This window comes from Apostichopus japonicus, chromosome 18 (genome assembly GCF_037975245.1).
Source record: "Apostichopus japonicus isolate 1M-3 chromosome 18, ASM3797524v1, whole genome shotgun sequence".
Lineage (NCBI taxonomy): Eukaryota > Metazoa > Echinodermata > Holothuroidea > Aspidochirotida > Stichopodidae > Apostichopus > Apostichopus japonicus.
In genome coordinates, this window is record NC_092578.1 from 5,465,233 (window position 1) to 5,486,567 (window position 21,335).

The 21,335-nt window shown below is 39.0% G+C and overlaps 1 protein-coding gene across 1 annotated transcript in view; it reads right to left on the minus strand.

The window, feature by feature from the left end:
* Positions 1-17,136, minus strand: part of LOC139958582 (ankyrin and armadillo repeat-containing protein-like) — a 28,156-nt gene extending 11,020 nt beyond the window's left edge. Inside the window, exons 1-10 of the mRNA XM_071955734.1 lie at positions 16,996-17,136; positions 14,564-15,175; positions 13,232-13,666; positions 12,304-12,580; positions 11,025-11,208; positions 10,212-10,434; positions 6,209-6,410; positions 5,073-5,281; positions 3,767-3,871; positions 2,433-2,849 (exon numbers count right to left, since the gene is read on the minus strand). Coding sequence (XP_071811835.1) covers positions 2,433-2,849; positions 3,767-3,871; positions 5,073-5,281; positions 6,209-6,410; positions 10,212-10,434; positions 11,025-11,208; positions 12,304-12,580; positions 13,232-13,666; positions 14,564-15,167 — 2,656 coding nt within the window. The 5' untranslated portion in view covers positions 15,168-15,175; positions 16,996-17,136. The remainder of the gene's footprint in view (positions 1-2,432; positions 2,850-3,766; positions 3,872-5,072; positions 5,282-6,208; positions 6,411-10,211; positions 10,435-11,024; positions 11,209-12,303; positions 12,581-13,231; positions 13,667-14,563; positions 15,176-16,995) is intronic.
* Positions 17,137-21,335: the final 4,199 nt, after the last annotated feature.

Below are 21,335 nucleotides of genomic sequence, written 5' to 3' on the forward strand. Positions count from 1 at the left end.
AAATTAAATTACAGATATCTCGAATTCAATTTCGGATATCTCGAATTCAATTTCAGATATCTGAAATAGAATTTTGGATATCTCGAATTCAATTCCAGATATCTCGAATTCAATTTCAGATATCTGAAATAAAATTTCAGATATCTCGAATTCATTTTCAGATATCTTGAATTCAATTTCAGATATCTCGAATTCAATTTCAGATATCTGAAATAGAATTTTAGATATCTCGAATTCAATTTCAGATATCTCGAATTCAATTACAGATATCTGAAATTTCCCGATTAAATGTTAAAATGGCTTTCCATACATGCCATTTTAACATTTAATTGGAAATTTATGCATATGCATTTCAGATATCTCGAATTCAATTGCAGATATCTCGAATTCAATTTCAGATATCTCGAATTAGAATTGCAGATATCTTGAATTCAATTTCAGATATCTCGAATTGAATTTCAGATATCTCGAATTGAATTTCAGATATCTGAAATAGAATTTCAGATATCTCGAATTCAATTTCGGATATCTCGAATTCAATTTCAGATATCTCGAATTGAATTTCAGATATCTGAATTAGAATTTCAGATATCTCGAAATCTATTTTAGATATCTCGAATTCAATTTCAGATATCTGAATTAGAATTTCAGCTATCTCGAAATCTATTTAAGATATCTCGAATTCAATTTCAGATATCTGAAATAAGAAACAATTTCAGATATCTAAAATTCCCGATTAAATGTTAAAATGGCTTTCCATACGCACAGCTCCGTACTGAACAGTTCACAACAGAAAAGATCATCACAGTGACGTCATTCACTGATCTGAGGGCTGTTCAAGGTCGTTGCAGTGTTTGCAAATTCCTAAATTACGGAGACGAAAAAACGATGTTTTAATTCCCTTTTTTATAACTTTCCGGTGTGCTATTTGGAAAATTAAAAAAATATGTTGCTTGGTAACATATAAACTACATTATATATGAAAATAAGAGATTTTTTTTCTGTCACTATCGTTCTACTTTAACGGTCTAATTTTAATAAGGTGTTATTGTTCCTGCTTTTTCTTGTCGTTTTAGTGAAGCCGACTGCCCCAATGTAAATTACGGAATAATCGGTCATAGAGCCATCTCGGGCCCAATTGAAATTTGCGTGTGGCAAGGTCACTAAAGTTTGAAAGATTGATGCTTTTATGCCGCATTATTTATATATATCCCGATAAATGTAACAGTAAGTGCTGGAACTGGAAGACATGTCAGACGTGAACAACCTAATGACTATGTGAGGAGAGAATCCACGTGCAAATTTCAATTGGGGCATAGACGTCGCTTAGGCAGAGTCTTTTTGGGCAGAGATGTGTTCATACCCTCCAAACCACTTTAAATGTAATACGAATAGGAAATGTGTGTATGCTCGAGCGAAACAAAACATCGTGTATTACTTACGGTAGCGCACACTGTGACTTATCTTTGCACAGTGTGAAAGTACCGTTTGCGGACCTACGTGAAGTTGGGCTAGAATACGATTCCTCCTGAAGCCCAAACCACGAGGCATGCATGTGAATAAACGCAATAGGCATTGCATGTAGTGAGAAAATTGTTAGAGCTAGACTAACTACTCGATTGAGTTCAAATGCTGTTGTATTTCAAGCTCAATGAAACCTTTCTGTTGGATTTAATAACGCACGGAACAAGGAACATTTATGTTTTACAGTAGGCCTAGTGCATACAAGCGAATCTACTTTGTTTAGAACTTTGGATTTTCTTTCGGATGTTATACTAAACTACGTTTGAGACTATCATCACTATTGTTATTGTGCCAGTTTGACTTGTAAGTGAGCACATTCATACATCACTCTGTATAAAACCCGCCAAAAACGTGATCTTGAGATTTACGTTACTTTGGGTCAGCTTGCGAGTTACCTCTTTAGATATTGGAAAATCGTTGCGAAATCGTCGCAAATTTCGTAAAAAAAAAAAGTTGTAAACACGTGGTGAAGAAATCAAGAAATACCATGATATTCATTATCTATTTATGTCTTGAACATTACGCCGGGAAATAACAGTTATGCTGACACGAAATGCACGCACATCTCCGTACTGAACAGTTCACAACAGAAAAGATCATCACAGTGACGTCATTCACTGACCTGAGGGCTGTTCAAGGTCGTTGCAGTGTTTGCAAATTCCTAAATTACGGACACGAAAAAACGATGTTTTAATTCAATTTTTAATAACTTTCCGGTGTGCTATTTGGAAAATTAAAAAAATATGTTGCTTGGTATAAACTACATTATATATGAAAATGAGAGATTTTTTTTCTGTCACTATCGTTCTACTTTAAATGTACCACATCAATTCCTTGATTTTACTGCAATCTAAATCAATCAATCTTCAATCTAAAATCAATCTAAATATCATGAAAAGTACACGTACCTGAGTCTGTCTCCAAGAATTCTGTCAGAGGTTCGATGCCACCGTGCTTGGCCACCAGGGTCTGATTGTCTTGGTTTCCGAGGCATATCACCCTGATGGCGTTGACCGCATTCACGAGTACGTCCTCCAGTTCGGAATCTAGCAGGTGTATCAACGGAGGGATGCCGCCCTGAGAGGCGATGGCGGACCGGTTGTCCTCGAACCGCGCGAGATCGGCCAGGATGATGGCGACTCTGGACTGGATGTCGTCGGTCACGGATCCGAGAAGACGGATCAAGATAGGGATGGCGCCCGAGGCGGCTATGGCAAGACAAACCGATTCGTTTTCCTTGGCCATGTTGCAGAGCACTGCTGCCCCCAACGACTGCATTTCCTGGTGTTTTAGCTTCATTATGTTGACTAAGGCTGGTATCCCATCTGAAAAGGAAAGGAAAGGGCAATATGTGTTTTCTGTAAGTTTGCTGCTTTGATCAGAATTCCAACATTCCTACCCCATAGCCAGGGATGGATCCATGATCTTAGGGAGGATGTGACCCCTGTGGTCGTCAAAGTGGACTCCCACGTAGGGACTCTCGAGGTGGGGCTACCTCCCCCACACAAGAAAATGATATTGGAGACATCATATGGTGCATTGTGAGGATTCTTTAGACTAAAAATATATAATTAGGTCTCGGGGGGAGGGGGTATAAACCCCACAACATTAAGTATAAGATAGTACTAACTTGTTTTTACTGTGTAACATTAACACAGAATGAAACTCACTTGCTTTCAGTATTGAATTACTGTGTAACATTAAACAGTGTGTGGTACTCACTTGCATTCAGTATTGAAGTACTGTGTAACATTAAACACAGCATGATACTCACTTGCATTCAGTATAGAATTACTGTGTAACATTAAACATAGAATGATACTCACTTGCATTCAGTATAGAATTACTGTGTAACATTAAACACAGAATGGTACTCACTTGCATTCAGTATTGAATTACTGTGTAACATTAAACACAGTATGATACCCACCTTCATTCAGTATTGAATTACTGTGAAACATTAAACACAGAATGGTACTCACTTGCATTCAGTATTAAATTACTGTGTAACATTAAACACAGAATGGTACTCACTTGCATTAAGTATTAAATTACTGTGTAACATTAAACACAGCTTGATACTCACTTGCATTCAGTATAGAATTACTGTGTAACATTAAACACAGTATGATACCCACTTGCATTCAGTATTGAATTACTGTGAAACATTAAACACAGAATGGTACTCACTTGCATTCAGTATTAAATTACTGTGTAACATTAAACACAGAATGGTACTCACTTGCTTTCAGTATTGAATTACTATGCTGCAGACTGGAAGTTGTTAAGATTTCTAGTGATCGAACAGCACTGTCTCTCTTCTTAAAGCTTTCGGAATTCAACATTTCTTGAAAATGAAAACGAAATAAGTAAAAATACTTTAAGAAAGGCATTTCTTTCACCTTAAATAATTTGAATATCCTTACTCTCATACAAGGGTACAATTACTTTAAGGTGATTATGCTACACTTTATCCTCTAGGCCTAAACCCTTGAGTTCAGCATAACTTTCTCAAATCATTGGACACTGTACTTACAATGGTACATTGAAACAAGCTATTGGTTAAAAACTTGATTCGGTAGAATACTCCTGTGTCCTTGATGATAGGACTGCAACGAGCCCATCACAGATATCATATCACCCATATCACTCACTGTTACACAATTGACTGCTTCACACCACAAAACCAAAATGGTTGGGAATGTGAGACTTTTTTTGCATGCAAAAAGCGTAAGTTTGACACGATTTGAGACAGAATTGCTCCTTTTTAATTCCTCTTCAAACACTATCACAGGTTTCTCCTGGGAAAGAGTGTGGAAACCCCACAACACAGGTTGACACAGGGAATTTCTGACAACCTATGGTAAGAATTTCAATGTGTGCATATGTGTGTAATTTGTAATTTGTTTTCTGTGACAGAATTTTCCCAACTTTTCTATGTATTGTATAATACTTGGATTGGATATTCTCAGGTTTGCCACATGTAGAAACACACATGTTGACACTTGGTCACATGTGTCACATGCACCTGTTTCAGGCACATGTGAAAGCATGTAAAAACATGCACATTTACCTGTGAAATGGCCGGCTACAGAAACACAGGATTACAAAGGCCGGTTTTATGCATGTCTTCTTTGGTGTCTTACCTGTAATCACACCTAGTCACAGGTGAAGGGACGTAACCATTATAGAACTACTTGCTCTCTGTCAACTGTGTGTTTCATATTCATTCAATTGAACTGGTAAACTCCTTGATCTTGTCAAGTCCCACTCGCAGGCTTCAAACAAATTTATCACTGCTATTCAAAACCCTCATATATGCCTTCGAATATGCAGAGATTACATTACTTGCTAATAACAACAACAATAGCAATAACAATAATAATAAATATAATGATTAGTTCGGCAATTTAATGTATGCCTTTCCTGTTTATTCCCCTTAAAAATACATTTTGCACCAAATTATCCCAACCATCCAAAGTATCCAATTTATGTTGATGACATCACAATCACATGTATCAGTAAACACTACCTATGCCATCGCTCACCTACTAACGTTTCCCAGACCGGAACGTCGGGGTTATTCCACTGGATGAAGTGCTCCAGAACGTTGGTGTGGAACCTCAGGGCGGCCAGGTGAATCATGTTGTCACCCTGTTGGTCGGTCTTGGTGATGTCCGCTCCCAATGCTATCAACAGACAGACGGACTCCAACGCTCCACTGCTCGAGGCGATCAGAAGGGGCGTGTGGCCCTCCCTGTCCAAACAGAGTGTACGATACGTTAACATGTGATACTAATATATACAGTAATTATCAACATTACAGTATATGAGGCCAACAGTGTAGTAGTGTATCTAGGTAGTGCATGTCTAAATTGCCAACCACATCACCTTACATGAATGCTAATCTTCTGAGATGACTCTAAGGGAAGCTTGTGAAAGAGTTATGGTGGGATATCATTCGGTGTTAGATGAGGGTACGAATAAATAATGAACAAAGAGGCAGAGCGCAAAACAAGAGACGTGTGTTACGATGCTCTACTACATTCTAATCTTCAAATCTCTCCGTTATCTTCCAATACCGTCTATAGAGTTGATTACAGAAAGGTGGCGCTATACTAATTTACATGTTTACTACATTACATATGGGATGCTACAATAATCGGTTACCAAGGTCAGCAACTGACCAAGAACCTACTGACACACTTGACTTGACCAATTATGCAACCAGACTGACTGTGTTTAATGTGAGAGTGCTACCATTACCTAGGAAGTGACTGACAGATGTCTTACATGTTACAGTCAAGATCTGCCATGTCTAGGAACCTCGTAATGTTACACAATTGTTTACTGGTATGATACTAACTTCAACAAGTACACATTTACAGAACAGTGTTTACATGTTTGGATCATGGCAAATTGTGAACTTTTTATCAAATTTTCTGCTTCTTAAACACTGAATAATGTTTAAATCTGTTATACTATGTATTTCTACTACAGGGAAAAAAAAAGGCGAGACATAATGAATCTTCTCTTCCTTTCATTGTATGTTGCATGAGGAAAAACAATGGTCAAATTCAGGCACACATTTTCAATCTTCCAACACCCCCTCCCACACCCTCCCTTTCCCTCCTAGACCCCATCGTGGCCAAAAAATTATTCCAAGTCAGGAGCAAGAACTTACCCATCTATCGTTTGAAATTCTAAGAGGTCTTCCGCCCTCCTTATGATCATCCGCAGTATGGGTGTGTGATTGTAAAACGCCGCGTGGTGAACTGCCGACCAGCCGCTCTTGTCACAAAGGATCATATCGGATCTGTTCGCCAGGATGCAGAGGGCAGCCTCAAGGGAACCGCTTTTTGCTGCAAGGTGAAGTGCTGTTGTGCCTGGAGGGCGGAAACATGATCATGACATCATTCCCGGAGGATTATGAGAGGTAGAATAAAGAATCGAATATAAACTGGTATTATTATAACATGAAGATTAATTTAATGAAATATTTTTTATCATTTGCAAATTCAATTATAAAGCTTGTCTCTAGACATGTTCATTTCGATATATATATCAGCCATGTAAATGTTTGAATATAGTAGCCACTCATCACTGCTGTACATAAAATAGTTTTTACATACATAGACCGTCTGTGTCACACTAACAGTACAAACATTGTGAACACTGGATCCAGTCTTTGACAGCTTCCCATACCAGGGATGAGCCTGGGGTAAAAAAAAAAATCACGGAACTTTGCCAAAATTGCGGTATAGGCTCCAGTTTGCGTATGCTACAGTGTGGTAGGATAATAGTTTTTGTCCCCAAGGTAGAAAAGAAATCACAGATATTCTGCAAATTCGCGGAAAAAGCTCATGCCTGCCATACACACTCTTAGATCTTACTTTAAATTACCGAATGAAGGAAAGAGAGTGCAGTGAATATTTTATTGTTTATCATTTTGCATGATATTGCATGATATTGCATGCATATTGTGCATGATACTTTGCAAAATAAGTGCAAAGATGTATAGCAGATTGTTTGTACACCCGAACCATAGTATTTCATTTATATTTCAATATCCAGAGCCTTCAAACCGATACACAAAATCTGAACATAAAATTGATTCCCTGGAGTTGACAAAGTCCCAGATGTGGGATAGAGGGCATGGTACTAACAAACATCAGCAATTTTAGAGGGTTAGATAGATGAGGAGAGTGTACAAGTAGACTGGAGACAGGTAAGGGAGGAGCGAAGTAAATGAAAAGGTTTCGAAAACTGCTACTGGTAGATTTCACCAGAGCGGACTAATGGATGGCTGTGATGTAATAAACATTGGTCATGCAAGAAATAACAAGAGTATACAAGATACATGCAAAAGTGGTCTGTGGCACACGTTTACCATAGCCGCAAAAAAACCCACAAAAATGCACATGCTTCAAGAAATCTACCGGCTATAATCAACTTCTCACTGGCCTTTTTTCCTAAACTACAACACACATCAGATTATGTATAGGCAGCTTTTGACAGCAGCCCAATGATAATATGTATGTATGTATGTGTGCGTGTATGTATGTATGTGTTTTAGATCCTCCTGCAAGCAGGAACTCACGAAGAAGCCTCATTGGCTTATCAAAGCCGCAAGCTGACCTACGATGTTGACTTACGATTTTCAACCAACTTACCATGTGTATATGTTTGTTATGTCTACTGTCAGAAAAATGCTATCCCCCTCACCCCCCTCCTGTTTCTACTGGCAAATAGGGGAAATCCACTAGCATTTGGTCAAAATTTTGAGGTCAGGCAAAGAGTCACGACAATCTTAAACATGACACAGATGAAAAATACCTCACGCATCAACATGAAGTAGCACAATGCCATTTGTAATATACAGTATTACTTTGATGACAAGAATCTCATGGAACCACATGCAAAGAGAACACACAAAGCCAAACAAGACAAATGAAAAAGAAAAATTCAAATGATGTGGTAAAGGAAAACCGAAACAAAAGACATGCATAAGAGAAAGAATGCAAAGACATTGGCTGGGTCCAATGTCTTTGGCCTCTTTAGAGCAAATGGGGCTAAAAACTATAACAATTGCAAAAAGTGATTGATTCCGATAAAGTGACTTGATCATGTCCCTTAACACCATTATTTTACAAGAAACATGCCCAACTTAAAAGACTACAATTGTGAAATTTTGGTAAAGTACATAACATTTTCAGTTTTAAAAGACCAAACAAAGGCTCTGAACCAATCTGGGTGTTGTGATATATCGCAGAATACTGGACAAAACACTGTACCACACAACATGGAGAAATTTCCGTTTTATGGTTGGCAGGTGGGAGATGGACTTGTGAGCCTCTCTTTTATGAACGTAGTTTCTAAAACCTATATTTCAAAAATTGCCAAGAAATTAACACAATCTTGTGTGTACATGCATACAGTAAATTGTAATATCTCAAAGAATTGTCTTTAAGTAATCGATGAATGTTCTCGGCAAAACTGCAACGATGAAAGATGGAATGCGACATGACTGACATTTTCTGTAATTTACGAACTAATTTCTCTACCTACATGATACTATAGACTAATGGCTGAAGTCATGAAAACACCCACACAGGTGTCACGCAGTGACTGACGCACACACTTACCACCAGTGATATCTGTGACAGGAACTTAAGAAGACAAAAAGTTTAAAGTTAGCTATCGAGTATTAAAGATCTGCTTTATTGGCTCCGATTATAGCACGCTATAGCTAGGAAAGTTTTGTGATTATGTAATCGACCTCAGGCTCTACAATTAGCCTGCATAGCTTCTTTAACACCATTAGGCTCCATTGTGTAAACACTGTGTGGAAATATGTTCATGTCTACAGTTTAGTTAATCATACAGCCATTCACACACAAAGACCATCATACAAGACAAAATATGTGGCAAGCGTTGCAGACTAATTGGTAAAAAGAGGTCATTTTAGGACCAAGGCAGGTCGATTACGTAATCTCAAGAAACTTTTCCATGATAGTGTGCAATAGTTGGGGTCTATACAGCAGACCTTTAAAAACTAGATATGAATGTGTGCATTCAGATATTGCATGAGGAGTGCTCTTTTAGCGAAGGAACATTATAATTGCAGTGATGTTATTTGTCGTGGGAGGACAGAAGATAACAGTAGGGTAGAGAGGATTGGGGGGGGGAGGGAGGGGTGGAGTAAGATAGGGTGCAATCAAAGGGAACCAGGAATGTTGTGTTTAATCATCTGTATGAGCCGAGTGGGTATATACAACGGTATGTAGCTAGGGATATTACATCACTGTAGTTTTTATTATGGTTATAAGAAGTGAACATTTGTTTGATCTTCACCTTCTAACACAAAGGTTTTTGCAGACCTCCAGTTCAGTCCACACAGCATTGTGCGAGAAACAGTCCTTTGAATTTGCAACATTGCTTAATAATGCAGATGGTCGTGTTAACATGTAAACGTCTCCACAATGGCAGAGATGTGGTTAGTTTGTTGCGTTACTGCCCGAGAGATGCTAACAAACAATGTTATAGCTAGAGACTGGAGCTATCCAAGGATTTGATGTGGAGGGACTGTGGGAAGGGGGTTGGGGATGAGGGGGATTGGAGAAGAGGGGAAGGGGGATTGGGGATGAGGGGGGTGGACAGAGAGTGGTTGAGGTGAGAGGTGAAGTTGAATATGGTTGTGTATGCTAACTACGAAGACATGTATACATTTTATGAAGAATTATTAAAGAACCAACTGCGTCCAAGATTGTAATCACAACACACACCAAAGATCAGACAACTGAACAGTGTCCCTCTATAGGAAGCCCGGATTCTGTTTCCTATTTCGTTTCATTCTGATGTTAAATTCCTTGCTAACATTAAGATACCCTTTCTCTCCACTTGATGTGATTGTCTTTTAACTTTCACAAATTTGGCCAACGTAAAAATTAAAATTAAATCCTAAAGAATTCAACGGTCACAAACCAGGACTATTGGTAAGACTTTTTTCCTTTTTCAGTATTGAGGTTATTTTGAGGTACAGTTTGACAGAATTCTCTTTTGCATGTCCCATTAGCTCTCAAATTCTTATCAAGTTGTATTCAGAAAATAAACCTGGGTGCAAAACAATTTCCTTTTGTTTTTAGCTTTTCATGAAGTTTAAAATTGGTCTCTCAGGATTGACTTACCCACGGATGAAGTGAGGTGAAAGCGGCGAACGTTCAAATCCTGACCTTGACCGATGAGGAGTTGAAGTATCTGTGGCCGGTTGTACAGAGCCGCATAATGAGCCAACGAATAGCCGTCCTCATCTTGCTTCCCTAGTTGAGAGGGGGCGCTCTTTCTGGCAAGAGTGTAAAAAATGGAACAAAGACCCCTGATAGCAGACTGCTTCAAGCCAGCATGATGATTCTGGTGGAACGATAAAAGTTTAAAAAAAACAATAACAAAATTGTCAATCAAGTGATGCATCCATAAAGGGACAAGCCAATATATTTAATAATAATATTTTTTAATGTAGGAACTTTCATTTGAAGATTAGCTCAAACTTGAAGTTTGAACTTCCATTTGCACGTTTTAAGTGATAAAAATTTTGAAGATGGGGAAGTTACACCAGTTCTGTAAATAATTTGTAATCAAATTTACTGAAACCTACGAGAAAAGGAGATAAATATTGTTTGAATTTGTCACAATTTTCAAGTAATTGTAAATAGTTCTTAAAGGTCTCAACTTCTCAATGGCACAAATACAAACAAATACATTCTCCTGAAATTCATCCAAATCTGTGACAACTTCAATTATCAATTTCTCAAATAACGCTACGTAAGAATGGGTAACACATTTCAACAGAATACTTAGAATATGTTCCTCTTTTTGTCTGTCAAAGATATACTTCACTTTTTAAGCTACATAATGATTACAAAAACAAGAAAGAACTACTCCTGGTGATAGCTTCATAACTCTGCAAAGATTAAAGTTAATACACAACTCAGTTTGGCTACCTTATACTTAATGGCTTGCTTGTAGTTGTAACGTTTCTTAAATTGTTCGTGCATCTGATTATCGGCTAGAGGTAGACGCTTCGGTTTCAAGTCCTTGATCTTCTCGTAGAAAGCATGCACCCACAGAGGTTGAGCTGGTGAAACACGGTAGTAGGTTTCAAACTGGATGGCAAAGAAACAGTACCTGTTGAATAAAATACATTTGAATAAATTTAATACTAAGTGAAGAATCTGAAGTAAGGGGCTTCGTCTCTCTATTAGCAGAACTGAACAGTTACAAATACCACTTTAATTTTATAAGTAATACATGCACTCACTCCTGTACATAGCTTTATTTATGGCAAGAAGTGACGCTCTCTGTTATCCAAAGTTCTGAAGAAATTCTATCTGTGCAATCTTGCGAAGCAAAGACTTCATTTCACGAGAACAGTCCAACGAAAAAAAAAAAATGGATGTACTAGAAAGTTAAAGTCAGTTGAAATTACATTTTCAGTTAGCTAGCTAATTTTACACAAAAGAAATTATCAAATTTGTTCAGTATTGCTCAAAATAAGATTATTCTATTAAGGATTTCTTCACAACAAGAAGTTAATTAGCCAGCCTTAAGAATCATCCCATTTCATCAAACTTTAAATTTTGTTGAAAAATTAATTTAATTTGTTGAAAATGAAAACTCGACCGAAATTGCATTTTTGTGAGATTTTAATATTGATATAGTATCAAAACCTACTACGGGACAGTGCTAAATAGAAAAAGCTGCAGCAGCTGCAAGATGCCCTGCAGCCAAGCTGAACTAACACCAAACTGTAATCTCAGCATAATCTCAGGAGAACAGCAGTGCCTATCATGTGTAAACTACAGTACACCACTATTTTGTGAAACTCCACAGACCAAAATATTACACTCAGTTTCTACACAGCCTGGCTGCGGGATACTGCAGCCCCCTCAGCCACCTACTTTTCACAAAGTGCCTTACAAAACTGTCTTACAATGCTTTGACAGTACTCTGCTTAACTAATATCTATACACTATCTCAATTGATCGATGTCATACACAATGAATCTAGGACTTTACACTACAAATTCATTCAGACATTTACCATTATTTTTTTATTCATTTAAGTTTTTCAATCAAACATTGACCTAATCGTAACGTGAAAGGGCATGCATATAAAATCCTATTGATACTCTAGTCTTGTTTCCTCCAAGGCTTTACATATATATATAAGACATATATGTATATAAGATTAATTGTTTCAAATTTGAGTCGTGCTCTATACTTTTTGCCATTTATCTCTCGCATCGGAAGTGGATAACTCTCCTGGTACGGGTAGCTCCTATCCGTCACTCGTTTCAAATAAGCGATCGCTTCCCGCTCGATTTCGTCGTACACGGCCCGGATGTCCTCCGGGAGATCCTGAACCTCATCCGATTCGATGTCCACCTGGATGCCTCCATGCAAGTGGAAATACTTGTTCCCAAAATCAAAGTTTGGGCAACGAAAATCCGGAGAAAGCATCAGGGGTGGGAGTTCTCTTTCTGTCTTGCAATCGTCGGCTAAAGATACGAACAAATGAAATTGTGGATGTTAGACAGGTTCGACTATGAATACTTCGGTGAATAGAACGGTTACTAAAATATTTGACATACATCGTGTTCTATATATCAATCTTAATTCTCTTGACTAATTAGTATTTATTTAATTGATGTATTTACGGTATCAAACACTAGTGCATTGTTTGAATACTGTTTGCTTCTTCAATATGATTTAAAGGCATTGAAGACTCGCCCCAAACTGCGTGCCGCACTCTGAAAAAGTTAACTTTCCGTTGCTTGCAAGTGAAGTTTTCTGCCTGTCGCTACAAAATGCAGACAGTACAGAAATGAAATGGATACCTTGTTATTATTTAGCTGGACCTGAGATGTCCATTGCTGTATCGTTTGTGCACTGTGCTGTGGGTATTGACCGCAGCTGTATGTATTGACTGTACTCTAGTGTCTAATTACCGGCGGTAGCAAGCTGTATGTGTATTTTCTGGGATCGATGGTGGTGTCTAACACTTCTGTTACACCTCATTCGAAACTAGGTCAGATTACCGGCATGAGACATTTCTTTGTGCGCCAGTCTTCACATACTTTAAATGAACACGTCTGCCAAATCTATGTAACCATTTATACAGTAACAAAGCTTTCTAGAAATGAACCCACCTGGCAGAGGGGGTAAAAGTTTCTCGATGTCTGGTATTTTGTTCCTCCGTCTCATTCCCATTAGAAATGGCACCAGGAAACTGACCAGTTTCATGAGCTCCATCTCTTTGCGGGTCTCCGCCTTCCTTGCTAAACTCCTCTGAATGACGTCGACGTGAGCTTGCAGTCTCGTCTGAAGACGCTCGAAGGTGTCCCGCTTGACCTGGTCCTCATGCAGCTTTATGATTCCGGCCACCTCGGACTTGGAATCGACGAGGAAGACGTTATCCTGCTGGCTGATGGAATCCTGCCGCCAGGTCATGGTCAGCCCCATCTTGTCGACGTACTGCATGAACAACTTCTTGTCCTGGTTGGCATCCTTCTTGCTCATGGGGAACAGTCGCATGTCATCGTAGATGGTAGCGTAGTCGGGGTCCCGCGTGATATCTATCATCCCTTTTCATAGTAGCCAAGAACATAAATAAGGTCAAAATTGAATTTTACAAACTTTTTCTATATCAAAATAAAATAAAACTGTTAGCAAACTGCTTATCCACTAGAGAGCCTGTGTAAGAGAACATGTATCCTCTGAAGAAGATCCTGCTAGGATCGAAACGTCAGGCCAACTTACTTTTACACATTTTTTCTATATCCTCAGATTACAGAGAACCCATGATTGCGACTAAATGCAATAGCCTGTGCTTTAAAATCTATCAGTTTCTTTCTAAAGGGTAGTAAAGCTGGTATGCAATCTTGACAGTTGAGACATCTCTGAAGATATTCAGCCTTGATTCTTATATGCAAAGTATCAACCGTCCTCATATATTATGATATATATTTTGTCTTGAAACCTTGACCAAATTTATCAAGAGCAAGCATCTGTTGTAACAAGCTCATAATGAATATTATGTTGCAGTTTATTGGTAAAGTCCAGACATGAGAGGATGGTGCCATGCAAAACAGGAACCTTACCCTTGCACCGAGTTATTCAAGCAATTTAATGCACTTGATCTTGATGACCGATTAAAACAATAAACTACTCACTGGCTCAATGCTTCTCCATTGCCAGGTGTACGGTACATAACATTTGTACATGTACATTACATTTTGCACATATACATAACGTTCATTTGTACATGTACATAACATTTTGCACATGTACATAACAGTTGGCACATGCACATAACATTTTGCACATGTACATAACAGTTTGCATGTGTAAATAAAATTGCACATGTACATAAAAGTTTGTACATGTACATAACAGTTTGCACATGTATGTACATAACATTTTGCACACGTACATAACTTTCGAAGGCTGTCGAGAGTTTCTTAAAAAAAGCAGTTACAAACCTGCAAGTGCAAACTCTGTCGGTATGATCTTCTTGGTCTCGGCAACGCCCAGCGCGTTGACATTCAAACTCGATCTCCATTTCTCCGCAAACTTCAGCCTCTTCTCTTTCGGGAAGTATGCTCCGTGCCAGAGAGCTTTCATCATATAATCGATATCGATCAGAACCTGTCCGACTTTAGTATCGGTGTAGGCGGGCGGAATCTGACAACTGGTACTCTGGTCAAAGTTTGCTTCCAGAGTAATGGAAGGCACTTGGTTCAAACAGTAAAGTCCCATCACAAGTTCCCTCAGAATCTGGTGGACCTCCCTGAAATCTATGTTCTCCTCCTCCTTCGACCGATCCGCCATCGGTAAGACGATGACACATTTGTCCTTAGAGAACGGCTTCATACCCATCACAAGGCCGATAGGTGGCTCTACCGGAAGGCGGTGCTCCTCTTGAGAGAGGAACCAGTGGAAGGAGGTCTGAGCTAGCATTTCCTGAACTTCAAATCGCTCGTACTTCTGGAAAAATTGCAACGCCATGCGGTTAGCAGTTGCATTGGCGACAAGGGTAGGGTCTTCTAGCCCTCCGGAAGGGGCAGCTTCAGCCTTTGTACCCATTTCAACTTCTAAAAGGATGAAATTAAAGAAATATATACTAATACTGTATGTTAACAACTTAATGTTTAACCTCTCACCTACTGTAAACATATCATAATTACATGTCTGTTTCTACATGTGTAGACTTACAAAGCTTCTGGAACTTTCAATTGGAATCCCTTCCCTGCTGTGAAAATCTCCTAATTTTATAAGATGAAACTGTGGGAAATCCTCAGCAATACAGCATGTCTACACAAAATGCTTAAAGGCATTGAAGACTTGCCCCAAACCGCGTGCAGCCCTCTGAAAAAGTTAACTTTCCGTTGCTTGCAAGTGAAGTTTTTTTTCTTGTCGCTACAAAATGCAGACAGTAATGAAATGTGATAGCTTGTTATGTTTGATCTGGACCTGAAATGTCCATCGCTGCTTTGTACACTGTGTTGTGGGTAGTGACCGTAGCTGCATGTATTGACTGTACACTAGTGTCTAATTACCGACGGTAGCAAGCTGTGTGTGTATTTTCTGGGATCGATGGTGGTGTCTAACACTTCTGTTACACCTCATTCGAAACTAGGTCAGATTACCGGCATGAGACGTTTCTTTGTGCACGAGTCTTCACACCCTTTAAGTAGCAGGGAGCAGCAGACACTAGCTGGATAGCTCAGTTGGCAGACCACACAATATATGGGCTCTGAAAGAATCGCTGATCGTTAGTGCTCACAAGCAAAATAACACCAAATGTTAAGTTTAGGGTAGTGGTTTAGGGGCATTTTCAATTTTTCCCTGGCAATTGTTGCCCTGCTTGGTAATATTGTGAGAATCCTGTCTGCAGAAACCCTGTATATTTACTAATATTATCTTCACGATTTAGGGCATTTCTCTTTAGGCTATTCATCCTTCCACAGGAGAATAAGACGATGGGCGCCTAGCCTACTACATTATTGCCCCTGCTTCAAGGCAAATAGGCCCAGCTAAAAGCTAGGGACAACTGTGAAGTAAGGAGTCTCATGCTTCTTGTCTAGACTGTAGAAACATAATTACTAGCCTAGTTAGGCCAAATATATATCAAATTACTTGATGTTTTAAGAAAATGGAATCTGTGCAATACTTTGCTAAGTCTGGCAAGGTTTCCATCAGTTTCTGCCTGTTTGTTTCTGCCCCTAGAAAAACAGAAGATTCAACCATAGAAACAAAATGTTCACAGGCAAACATCCCCCCCCCTCCCCGGCCCCATCGGCACTTTGGCCTAGGCTAAAGTGGCATCTTCAGTGTTAGTCACAAGTGGCATTCGTAAACACATCTTAGGCCTACTCTTCTTATGTTGGGCCTAGCTTAATGTTACTTGTTATAAACGTTGTTTCTTCCAAACTTCTGTCTAACGTTCGTTCGTTACCCACACAGGCAACGCATGTGTATGCTAAGCTGTAGCCTACAGCACTTTCTAAATTCTAGGCTAAATCGAGTAGCTTACATATAAGTACATATGAAAAACGTAGGCCTAACTTAAGCCTAGGCCTATGCTTATCTGGTCGGCTGCGTACAGGTGGCTGAGGCTCAAAATAAATTATGTGCTTTTACTTCTGAGCTGTAACATACCAATTAAGTTGTTACTGCCCTAAGATTTAATGATATGTCCCAGATCACATTTTTCTCATTAGTTACTCTAACGTTAGTCGAATGTCGGACTAGGTCCAACAACAGTTAGACCTAGGCCCTTGGCCTAGGTTTGGACCCCTCTAGACTGAGGCCTGACGTTACGAAGGCCTACGCTCCTGAAGACTAACTCTTTCTGGCCTAAATTAATCCATGATTATACTTTGGCATTTAGGAAGTCGTAGCCAAGTCTCACCACAGTGCCTTCATACACTTTAGTTAGGATAAACTATGTATCATGATCCTATGTTCCATTCATTTGTAACTAGTAAGAGTGTCCCTAACTTCAAAGTTAGTGTGTATCGTACGTACGCAAGTAGCGTATGCTGTAGCCAAGTCAACGGTAATATAACTTTGATCCAATTGTTTAGTAAAAGCACAGACCGGGTTAAGTTTCAACGGAAGAGACACTTTCACTTTGACAAAACTGTTATAGCGCCACCCTATCAGCCTAAGTTTGTGATAAACCGAAAGAGTCGTTTTTACTGGCATTAGAAACTCATCATTTTGATAATAGTGTATATAGAAGGAAATTGTCCGGAAACTCTTTAAGGTCAACAGTATTGCTTCCAAATTACTAGATAATTAAACAAAAACATAAAAATTAAAGATGTAGTACCAAAAACATTTGTCACTCTAAGATACATTTTATTCTCTAGCTCATCAATTAATTTGAATTGAAATTGAATGAAGAGTTGCTTTTGCAAGTTCTGTAGTATTGCTATTACTTTAAGTAAAGCTGATGAACTTTCCAAATGCTACCTGTTCCACGTACTATTTTGATGAGTTAAAAGTGAACGTTATCTAAAAATCATGAGACAAACACATTGTAACACTCAGTAATAAAAGTTCATTGCACGGTTAATGCTGCTAGAAGTAAAAGAACAGGTGGTATTGTCACGAACAAAATTAACAGTTCTCCACATGGAACCGATCATTAGCATCCCCCTCTGGAAGTCATTTTGTCACGTCTATCAATGCATAAATTTGGTTGTGGCATCTGAGGTAGGTGTTTTAGTGTGCCAGTCACGCTTTACTTATGCAGTATAAGATTTGCTTGATCATTGCTCGTAGGTGTCTCACAGTGTAGGACGCTGTATCTGATACTTTCTATTCGGAATGGATTTCGGCAATGAACGTAACTTTCCATATGTAGGAGCTAATCGATATTTTAGTCATTGGCACCATTAAAACAATAGTCACCCATGCCAATATTAATACGACCCGCAGCGTTAGGAATTTCTTAGGCATTTAGGGGTTGGAAATGTCAAGGGAAATTACTTTCCTGATATGTACGTATATATATATATATATATATATATATATATATATATATATATATATATATATATATATATATATATATATATATATATATATATTACCAGATGGTAAAATATTATATATTCTTATCCAACGTCCTGTATGAGCTATTAACTGTAGCCCACTAAGGAAATTTGCCATGGTAATTATATAGTTCAGTGACATCAATGCGGGTTTCTGAATATCAGGTTGAGCATTATCTCATTGTCCCATCAATTTTTGCTTATAATTGTTCCGTTTGTTAGTTTGCGTTTACAAAAATTGGACTTAAACTATGAAGTTCACATGGAGTGTACACTATATTGAACTGTTTGAACTATATAGCCTACTACGTTAGAAATTCAGTAGAACTAACATAAATCGGTCGTGAAGCCTAACCCCCACCAAAGGCGTGGGTCCAAAGCGTGCATGGGCGGCGATCCGTACTTCCGATTGGGGGGGATATGACCTTGTTCACTATCTAAGCGTAGCGCCACCATGAGTTGGCGCGAAGCGTACAAGAAAATTTTGGGATTTACAAACCCTCTAGATGGCCAGAAACGGCACTTGCCGAGGTTTCCAAGCGGCATATACCCAACTTTAAAATAGGGATATCATGTCCGAAATATCTCATAATCAGGATCCAAAATACTTTTTTTTTAAATTTCGGGTGTTATTTTGGGAAAATTGCACCTGTCAATCTTGTTTCAGGCGCTACGTTAGAATGTTCGAGAGCTCTTTATATTATTCGATGAAGAAACTGGCTCATGCAGGCTATTATAGACCTATACACATGCAATACACATTTACACATAGTTACATTCCTAGGTACCGATTGCTAGGGCATCCAGGTGAAACGTACGTGTATTAACAGGGGCGTCGGAAGCTATTTGGGATTGGTACGGAAGATCAGAGTGTGGCCATCTACCATAATTATCGGGGGGGGGGGGGGGACGTTTGGAAGGTCAAACTACGCTACGCGCCACCAATGGTTGGCGCGTAGCGTAATGGAGAAAATTTTGAAAAAATGCCTCCCAGATTGCAGGAAATGGCACTTCCCGAGCTTTTCTTCTGTGCATTCTCCCTTGTCTGTTTTTGTACCCGATTAATCTTCTGAAACACATTTTGAAGTATGTTTCATTTTGGTTCTTTATTTTTTGCCTTTTTTTATTCTTAGTATACTACTTTTTTTCTCCCTTTTTTTTTTGCGCCGTGAATATCGGTCCGGCGAACCGCTCCGACGCCCCTAATTGAGCATTACCCTGGTACCATGAGATTCTCAGCTGTTCGAGGGAACATGTACGTGTGTAGGCCTACTATAGGGCCTATATGAATACTATGAGGGTGCATATATGTACTATATCAATACCGTGGGCGCAATAATACATTTTGCTGTTATAGGGCCAATGAAGCCTACAGTCAACTATTCTTGCTTTATAAAGACGGTTTATTTGAAAAGATCGCACTGCGTTTATGGTAGGCGAGAAATGAAGCTAAAAAAGAGCCGTACATTCACGATGATGCATAAATGAAGGCATGAAAATATTCTTATTCCTGGCATTTGGTGGGGGGGGATATGGTGTATTACATCCCCTCCACCCATTTTCATGGGGGGGATATATCCCCCCCAGGATCGCCACCCATGAAAGCGTGTAGGGTGTACACCCATCAGTCCCCCCCCCCCCACCCGTTTTTTTTTTTAACTTCATACAAAAATTCAAAATTAGCTATTGGTATAACCCTGCGTTAGTTTAGATCAAATGAAAGAGTTATATTAATAGTCTAAAATATGTCTCAGAATATATCATTATTGATTGTCTAAATGTTTCAATTTTTTGAGGGAGGACTTCCATAACCCACCCTACCTGGGAGTCGGCTCCAACGACCCCATTGCTACACCCGCCCCCCCCCCCCCCACTTTTGTAAATCCTGAATTCGCTCCTGCCGTACAGAAATATAACATTGTTCTTCGAAATTAATATCACTATACAGCCCCAACTTGTAACGATAACAGGATGTAAACATTGAACGGTTTCTACAGTACGTTCCCACAGGATTGTGAGTCTCCAAATGTTTCCCCGGATATTGATCAACGACAGGGGGAAATGCTTACCAGCTGATATTCAAATAAATCATGCTGGAGTTTCAGTGACTATTATTTGACTTTATAGCAATAAATATATATATATTTATGTATTTTGAGACTGAGTTTTTTTTTTATTCATTATAGCTCATGTTCAGTTTAACGTGGGAATTTGGGAATAAACTTTTGTTTTTTAATTGTCGACTCCCCCTGCCGATTAACATGACGCGTATAACGGACTTGTAAATGTCACAAAGTTGAGTGGGTGTGAAAGGGGAATAGCGCCATATTCTCACAAGGTACTCTCTCGGATTAAGGGTCAACTAGTGGCAAAGGTGTGACAAGGTTGAGAGGATAAAGACATCAAATGTCATCATTATGGATGAAGATGCAACGATTGATTTGATTTTTTCTCCTGTTTTATTATGTCCACCGTTTCTTAACATAACATGTGAACAACATCCAAGAAAAGATTATATTTTGGTAGGTTACAGACATTACCGTGGTCCGTATGTGCGTCTAAACAACCCGTCTTAAGATTTGCATTGTAAAATATGCGTCATGTTATAGCTGTATAGTCCACAAGCGTCTACACACTCGATGTTTATTCAGATAATATGCGTGATCTATTTTATCCACTCTTTGAAAATTGAAATCATTTCAGCCCCTTCCCACCAGGTAAGTTTTGAACATGTTAGTGATGATAATGCCGGATATCACAAGGAGTTATTAGCAAGCAATTTAATATATTCAGATGGAGGATGTGCCCATAGCTCCTGCATGGGAAATCGGCTTCAATAACTCTCACCCCTCCCCTCCCCTTCCTTCATATACAAAGGGGTATGCCCTTCAAACATAACGGACGGTACGAATATCCTACAACTATTTACCCAAATATAAACTACAGTGATTGGTCGCAATGCCGTATTGACTTGCAATATGTATCTCTGAGTTGCAACATTATGAGTTGCAGTGCACGGTTTGTGAGTAGCCAGGAACCAGTATCCCGCGTAGCGTCCCTAATTATTCCTTCCTAATCTCATAGTTCGGGCTGGAGATCGTGAAAAGGGAGCCGGCTACGCAGGCAACTTGTTGTCTCGGGAATACAGAGAAACACCAACGTCGTATACGTATTGAGAAAACAGTTGGTT